The 8,919-nt window shown below is 36.1% G+C and overlaps 1 protein-coding gene across 1 annotated transcript; it reads left to right on the top strand.

Annotated features, from left to right (window-relative positions):
* The first annotated feature begins 2,299 nt into the window (after positions 1–2,299).
* Positions 2,300–3,211, top strand: LOC141904325 (uncharacterized). Its single transcript, XM_074792908.1, has one exon. It carries the CDS (start codon positions 2,300–2,302, stop codon positions 3,209–3,211), a length of 912 nt encoding a protein of 303 aa, XP_074649009.1.
* Positions 3,212–8,919: the final 5,708 nt, after the last annotated feature.

Raw genomic sequence — 8,919 nt, 5'->3', positions numbered from 1 at the left:
TAATATAATATATCTATAACATCGTTTGAATCATAATCTTTTGATAGATATTAAGGTTCTAATGTATAATGTTTTATATTGTTACCTTTTGCATTTGGCAATTTGATTAAATCAAATACATTTATTCTTAAATTATTATCTCTTTCTATTTTTGGGATATTTTTAATTCTAACAGGATAATTATCTATCTTATAATTATTTTCAAATGGTTTATAATGTGTTAATCTATAAGTATGTTTATTAAAATCTTCTACTGGGTGTAAACAACTAATTATTGCCCATAGAAAACATTTATCATCTTCATTTTGTACATTTATAACAGCATTAGTTTTAAATGGTAATTTGATATTACTCGATGCTTCAATATCTGGTTCTTTATAATATGATAAATTATTTTCATCAATTGGTTTTGATTTAGTTAACTTATTATATTTTGTGTTATAATCATGTAAAGTCATAAATATTATTTCATCAAATATTAAACCAGATCCTTCAAAATATTTCTCTTCTATTTTAGTTTTTACTTCATTATAACATTTATCTGATTTTTCATCTATATGTTGTTAAGATATAATATGTTGTGAATGAGAATTTATATTATATATTGGTTTATCTTCAGATTTTATGAATTTAACTTTAGAAGATATACTTATTTCAGGATATTCAACATCAGTTATTATTTTTATAATATTTTTCATATTTTCTAAATGTTTTTTATTTTCTTCTAATGTTTTTCCTTTATGAAATTTAAACTCGATAGCTGCTGGACCAATATCACTTTTAAATGCTTCGGTTATCTCTATATCTTTTTTATTATCTAATGAATTAATCACAGGCACTTGAATATGGGCTTTGATAATGGATAAATATTTGATAATTTACCAGCGATACGTTAATCCTACTTTAATAGATCCGCCATGTTTTATAATAAATTTACCCATGATGCAACGCGCGCCGGTCGTTTAGCTATACTATACAGAAAGGCTGGAAACGATCCTATCTCCGTAATGCTTAAATCTACCCGCAGTTATCGGGACAGCGGTGACGTCACAACCAACCGAAGAGCCATGTCGATGATGTCCGATTGCGACTTCGGGATTGTTCGGACCACATTGGGTCTCTTCGACTCGAATTGCGCGTAATTACAGGAAATATGGCGCGCTGATTGGGAACACAGCTAGGATGTTTTACCTCGTAATTTTACTGCTTTTACGCATGTTTGAAGGCCTTTGAAAGGAAAGTACACGTATTTATTGCTGCTGACTTGCCTAGTTGTTTATTTTCCCATTTATTTTTATCATGGGGTGGAGGGGGGTGCCGTGAAAACTAGTAGTTGAGAGCAGTACGACGTACTAACTACCACCGAGCCAGCAGTATACGATACGAGCGAGGGATTCGATTGTCCGTAATACTAATAGTCCTTTAGTTTGAAGAAATAATTCATAATTTTGATTCTCTCACATTCCAGTAGTTATATGCCCATTTCCTGAATTCGGTTGATACTTGCTGATACTTTCCACAAATGTTCGACTGTTCTGGCCGCCTGTTGACGTTCGTTGTATTGTATTAAAACGCTGATTCTGCTGGTTTGAGCTTGCCTTATAGTACGATGGACCCACATCTTTTTTGCCGAGTTCTTATCAAGTTTAGTTTGGTTTTTCTTGCATTGACCATTTTCTGAATTGGTTTCATATCCAACTTTTCTAAAGTTTCGCCGTGCCCATTTAGACTGGGTGGGGTAGTCTTTTAATAGTGTTTTAAGTGCATTTACTTATCTGTTAGTGAGGTTTGGCCAGGTTTATAGTGTTTTAAACAATTCATTACGTTGTTCATGAGAATGGGCTTGTGAGCTAGCCATTGTTGACTAGGTCACAGGCAGTTGCTGTTATTGCATTCACTTTTCCGTTTTTGGGATTTTGCAAGGTGTGTTAATGTTTTACCGCACTGGGCTTGTAATGGGCTTGTGATCTCTCCACAGAAGGCTTGGTCTGTGTACTTGCTGTTATTGCATTCACTTTTCCATATTTGAGATTTGGCCATGTGCTTTATTGGTTTTTAAAAACATTGACTCGTTAATGCTGTTTCTCGTTTCCATATGAGAAATTGCTGAAATATGCTTAATCAACAACAATCAAACATCATTTCCTTAGCGACCGCTGGCCATAGCCTGTGTATTCTTGGTCAAGCAGGTACTGGCAAGTCGTTTTGTTTGCACCATATATATAAAACCATGGGTAGAAATGGTAAGGTGGTATCAGTTTGTGCGAGTACTGGCATAGCATGCCTCCAGCTAAGCAATATGAATGCAAAGACTTTACATAGTTGGAGTGGTATTCAAGATGGTAGATATTCGAAATCTGAATTATCTCATCGGTTTTTACATGATTCTTCATTCTCCAATGTAAAGTCTGCCATATCTGAGACAGAGGTTTTGATCATTGATGAAATCTCGATGATTTCCCGGCATGTTTTCGAACAGGTGGAGTATGTTTGTCGGTTAGTTCGTAATAATGATAGTAATTTTGGAGGATTGCAAGTTATTCTTAGTGGTGACTTCTTTCAGCTCCCACCTGTTCCAAATCCATCCTGTTACGATGACGGTCAATACTGTTTTATGAGTGATGTTTTCAAATTCCATCATGTATGTATTTTGGAGCAAGTAGTTCGTCAAAGTGATATTGCTTTTATTGAAGCGATCAATGCGGTTTCCAGGGGTAATGTTGCTGATAAGTCATTGAAGTATTTGGAATCATTGAATAAACCGTTGCCATCAAATTTGAATCCAATTTATCTTTTTCCTAATAATTTTGATGTTGAAATAAGAAACAGAATTCAATTAGATTCATTACCTGGAGAAATTAAAATCTACAAGTCATCCAATGAATTTGGTTCACTTTCAGCCATCAATTCACTTTCAGCTGTTCAAAATCTATATTTGAAAGTTGGCTGCCCTGTTATTTTGATCAAGAATCTCTCGTCTTTATTGGTGAATGGATTACTTGGAACTGTGGTTTTATTGAAGGATCATTCTGTAGTTGTTAGTTTTCCTTCAGTTGATATATCTTATGATATTGGGTATTACAATTTCTCTAAGTTTTCTTGCATAGAGAATAAAACAGTTGCTTTTAGGCATCAGATTCCTTTGCGTCTTGCATTTGCGTTAACCGTCCATCGTTGTCAAGGTATGACTTTGGACAGCGTGGCCAACTAGGCGTTGCTATTAGTCGAGTTCCCAGTCCAGAAACTCTCTTTCTGAGAAATTTCTCCATGCGAAACTGTATTCCTCCTAGTCCAGATATAGAAACGTTCTATTCATCAATTGATTCCAACAGATTCAGTTCCGATTTGACATGTTGTTTTGTTAGTAGTTCTCATGAATGCACTACTGATTTATGTGTAGACATTGATGATGAAGAGGATGAATTGAGAGAACTCAATTTAGTTTTAGATTTTGTGCTAGATAATGATGTGCCTTCATTGCCAAACAATAGTACCGAAAATGTTTCTTTACCCGATTGGATAGATCCCATCAGTATTATTCATAAACTTTTAGTTCATAATCCGTCCATACCATACCAAACTAGTTGTAATATTATTTGCGAACAGATTTTGGGAAAGAAAGAAAATTTGTTAAATGTTTGTTTGAAAATGTGGTCATTTCTTGAAATGTTCTATTCTTCACATATCACAGTAGAGAAACCAACTACCAAACATTGGAATGCGTATAATAAATGTGTGCAATCGTTTCTTTTAAGCAGTGATTTTGATCAGTTAGCCTGTCAGTTGCTTACACAACGTAGTGTTATATCCGATGATCAGTATTCTGTTTGTTCCTCATTATTTTTGTCGAGTTAAATTCTTCATTTCTTGAAAGTAAAGCACTAGCGATAGTTTTGTCTGTACCAATTCCAGCATCAGTGTCTTCTGAAATAAAGTCAAGTATGCTCGGTAAAGTTCGATCTGTATTATGAAGAACATTAAGAGATACAAACGCTGTTTAAGATCTGAAGATGTAGCATCGCCTCAATTTTTCGGTGCTAAACTTAAGAAGGACATTCTAGAATCACTGACTACTTCTCAAAGTGAACTTTTACAAAGTTGTAGTTTTCCAGAAACCCTCGAAAAAACTTTGAGACGTCAGAATATTTTTGAAGGGCTTACTAATATCTCGGATGCTTGTTTTTTGTTCTTTCAAAATGTTGAACAACTCCGTCTGCAATTTCAGAATGATGAATCCGCTGTAACTGTTTATACATGTCAGGATATTTTAGAACATGTTATGTATAACCAAGACTTAAGGTCCCGATGGGTTGATATTTTTCAAGTATCAGATTTTCTCTCGGAAACCGATGATATGCGAGTATTGGTGAATGGAATGGTTTCAATTTCTACAGCATTCATTGACTTATTTAATGATGTAATTAAACGGTATCTAAGAGTCACTAATGCGCAATTCCGAAAAAAAATGCTTGCGAATTTTGGAAAACAAAAAACTGATGCTCATCGTCGCCAAATTAAAATAAAACAATCGAGAAAAAACTCTGATATGAGTATGGGACTTATAAAACAGCATAAGCCCGCAATCCACCCAATTTTACAAAACCATGTATCTGACCATGCCGTCCCATTTATTGGATTTTCGAAGGCAGATTTAATGCTATTAGCTGAATCTTGCAAGATAAAATTTTCGAAAAAGTGGAACAAGTCACAATTAAATAATGTATTAATTGACGGTATAGTATCATCAAGTGAAATGTACTGCCCTGAAAGATTATCTGGTTTGTGTGGAACTGTAACTTCACATTGCAATGCACGGATTGATGTTCCCGGTTCAGTTATTCCGACCTGTTCATCGGGTGTATTGAATGCTCCTATTAGCCATGCAAGGGTTAATGTCCCCAGTCGGGTTGATGTTCCCAGTTCAGTTATTCCGACTTGTTCATCGGGTGTATTGAAAGCTCCTATTAGCCATGCTAGGGTTAATGTCCCCAGTCGGGTTGATGTTCCCAGTTCAGTTATTCCGACCTGTTCATCGGGTGTATTGAATGCACCTATTTGTAGCAATGCAAGGGTTAATGTCCCCAGTTGGGTTGATGTTCCCAGTTCAGTTATTCCGGCATTTGATTGCCCGGTTAATTTTGAGGATGTATGTGGTTCGGATTCGAATTTTCCTGTTTCAAAAGATGTTTTAGATAATATTTTGTCAGAACTTGACTGTTCTGTGAATACCCATACATCTACGGCGTCAGTTTGTAGTAATATTAAACGGAGGAAAATTGTGAGACAAAAAACGAAAATCATGCCAAAAGTTCTTAAGAAAAAGTCCAGACGGTCTCCAAGTTACATGTGTCCTTTATGTAGTAAAGCATGGTCTGAAGATGATCCAGAGTCAGACCATTGGCTTGAATGTTCAAAATGTCTGAAATGGATAAATCCTTCCTGTACTGGAATGGTTGTAGGGTCTGCCAAGTGGGCCCATTATACCCTAGATACCTCTGATTGGCTCTGTGGAATTTGTTTGAAATGAAAACAAATGTAAATGACCAACTGGATAGTCCATGGACTCAGCCGACTTTAGGTGAGAACTAATATGCGACCAAAAATTATGAGTAAGTACATAATTTCTCACTTTGATATATTTCTACATATATAACATATAAAGAAATAAGTAACCTATTCTTTCTCAGTGAAACAGTGGACAGATTTACGATGAACAGTACTGGTAAAAATACAGACACAATCAGGTAAATAACATGTGGCACAGTATCGTTTTTATTGATACATCAAATTCTAATTTTCTTGCATGGGTTTAATGAACGATTACATTCTTTAACTGGTGGAGGGTAATTATTTGATGAATTTGTAAATGCATTAGATTTCTTTGAAATGGTAGGGTTTGAAATGATAATTGATGTGGTTGCTGCACAGTATTGGGAATAATTTGGGTTGTCGTTGGCTCCATGAAATATCGATCGCTGTTGACAAAACCAATTCTCAGCCACATCACTGTTGATCAAACATGGCTGAATTGAGGCTTCAGGTTGAGTTAATGTTGATTCGCACAAGTGTTTGAATCCATTTAAACAGCTTTTTATATCATACTGAGTTTTATCAGACAATTTCCTTTTTTTGTCCTCGACAAGTTCGCCCCATTCAGTGAAATATGTAGAAACATTTTCTAATCTTTTTAGTCGCGGATCAGTCAGTTCCCGTATCGGCCGTCTGTCTCTGAATACATCGACGATTTCCGATGTGTTTTCGATGAATTCGATGGTTCCGTCCAATTTGGCTCCCTCTTTCGCGGTAAGTGACTTTTGAAATGTCTGTAAAAGGAAATCAATATTTTGTAGGTCAAGAAAGTTGCAGAAATGGGGACAAAAATGCCCTCTGACAACGCATGCTAGTACCTTCATCAGATGAAGCATATCCTTGTTCAAAACCTGTTCTGCCAAACCGTTTCTCATCTTTTCCAAATTATTTGGGTTAATATGGTTATCCGTTAGAAAACGATGGATCGGCAAACTGTGTTTCGTATCCCACGAATACGCTGATTCCCAAAATTGCCATATTATTTCTTTTCCGTTGTTGAGCAAATATCTCTTCTGCCATTGACGATCGCCCGAATTTAATACATTGTTTCTCAACTTTTTAATCAAGTGCTGAAATATAGTTAATAATATGGTAGTTACCGCTTGGAATACAGATGTATTGAGCTTAGGCCTTTTTTAATAGCTTGGTTTACGGGGTAGACCTATTAGAATATCATTTTGGAGGAGGAAATAAAAAAATCATTTTATTTGACTTTTCTTCAAATTTCGGGAGGCGATTCCCGTAAACCAAGCCAAAAGGGCCTTAATTGAAAGAACTTACAGAAGGATCCATTATCAGTGCAATGGACTTGCTCCTCCGAAACAGGTTTGTCGTGTGGAAGTTAGTGCCTCCCAGCGTTTGAATGAGTGAACGATTCACACTGGCTCCGTCCATTGATGTATACGATACCTGTGAATGATAAGATAAATTTAATCGAAATTTTCTTTTCAGTTGGTTGTCTGACTGGTGAAATATTTTGTACTTACTTCGAAACCGTAGTTTCTTAGCATGGAGACACCGTCCCAGAAAAGGTAATACAACTCGGCTGATGTGTTGTCCTTCGTCGGGAAACTTCCGATAGGAAATTTGAAGCCGGTATTCCCAAGAAAGGTAAATTGTAGGACATGGTTCGCCAGCTTCGGTTCATGTTTCCCTACAAATGATAAAAAAAACATAATTCGTACTTCAATGTTCATCGGGTTGGATGGTAGAATTACAATCGATTTGAATTATCCTCACCGTCTGATATGATTGTCATGCTGTTACCAGGTTCTCCGATGTCAGTGAATCCTACCAATTTAGCGATTCCACCCTTGTACGATAATTGAAGGTCCTCCTGTTAATTTAAAAGAAATTTCATGCAGATAATGTGATATGCTATGATATTGGAAGAGTGCCAACAGAAGTAGATGTATAGTCATTCTACCTGTATGGACATTTCGTCAAAGATTAGACCTCCTACTCTTCCGTGTTCGGATAAATTAATTCTGTCCGCTTCACGTTTCATCCATTCGAATGTTTCACGCTGAAAACCGGATTCGTTTGCAACGTGTGATTTATAATAGCGTAGGAGTCGCCCAGATGGTAGTACCAACATATTTGATGCTTTTAATTCATAATATGATTTCGGCGACTTGCAGAAGAGACGTAGACAAATCGATATCATCCTTGAATAGAAAGAATTAGATAAGTTTTAAATGCTGAATGAAAATTTTCTTCCTAGGACACACGAAAGAAAAGAAAATCGCAAAGTTGACTTACTTAGGGTGCCATCTGTACTGTCGTTTATCTGTCTTCTGTAGCTGTGCATTTTGAATCTGTAGTAAGTGTATATATTCTTCAGAGGAGTGTTGTAACTCGTCCGTATAACGCTTTAAAAGTTCATCCAAACAGATGTGATCTTCCTCCGATACATTAACGAATTCATTATTTTTGCAGTTAGAATGTATTTTTAACTGGCGGTTACAGCACGACGAACACGCAAGTTTTTTGTGGTCTGCGACTATGTGGCACTGTTCCGAACGATAACGTATCAACGCAGTATTTTCATCATGTAAGTTAACTAAATCCAAATTGCTGTCGATTCCACAGTTTTCGCAAACAGGAGCAAAGCCCACTTGGAGATTTTTCACGAAACACAGATTCGTGTAAATATCTTTAACCATTTTCATTTTCTGTATTACCGAAGTCCCCATTATGCGAACGTCTACAATGGAACCGTTTGATATTTGAATTTCTTTAACTACGCGTTGTGAGTTCATAATCAAGTTGTCGATGCATCCTAGTGTAACGTCCTGTTTGTTTCTATTGGTAACGGTGAAACCATCAGGCAATATGAAATTGTTATCAAAAAGACGCGCTTCTGTTGTAATTCGCTTACGGAGACCGGTATAACAAATAGTTCTTTTATCATTTATCCGCTTTCGTTTTGCATCGATACCTCCGAAAGTACGTTTTATAAGTATCGTTAAATACGCTGAATTGATCGAAAATTGAAAGTTATCGAGTTCTTTTAGAATGCTCTCCTGGGTTGTATATGTACAATCGCTCGCCATCTCGTAATGTGTATTCAACCTGAAATTAAGTTATCATTGTTTTATGCAGGTTTCATTCTCAATCATATCTCAATACCTCATTCTACCCACCATTCGACTAGATTTTCTTCTAACAATTTTGCCATCTTTTTCAGTGTTGTTGGAATAATGCCGACGCAAACCTGAGGAAAGAAGAGACAGTGATGTATTCAGTAAAACATGTTTAAAAGTCAGGGGCCAGTTGCTCAAAAGTTGGTTAAAGATAATCGGTGGATAAATACCATAGTAACAATGA

Source organism: Tubulanus polymorphus, chromosome 4, assembly GCF_964204645.1.
Source record: "Tubulanus polymorphus chromosome 4, tnTubPoly1.2, whole genome shotgun sequence".
In the NCBI taxonomy this organism is placed as follows: domain Eukaryota; kingdom Metazoa; phylum Nemertea; class Palaeonemertea; order Tubulaniformes; family Tubulanidae; genus Tubulanus; species Tubulanus polymorphus.
The sequence above is the reverse complement of the archived record's forward strand: the minus strand, read 5'-3'. Positions and strand labels throughout refer to the sequence as shown.

Coding starts and splice junctions, on each gene's coding strand:
- LOC141904325 (XM_074792908.1), top strand. CDS start 2,300: ATGAATGCAAAGACTTTACATAGTTGGAGTGGTATTCAAGATGGTAGA.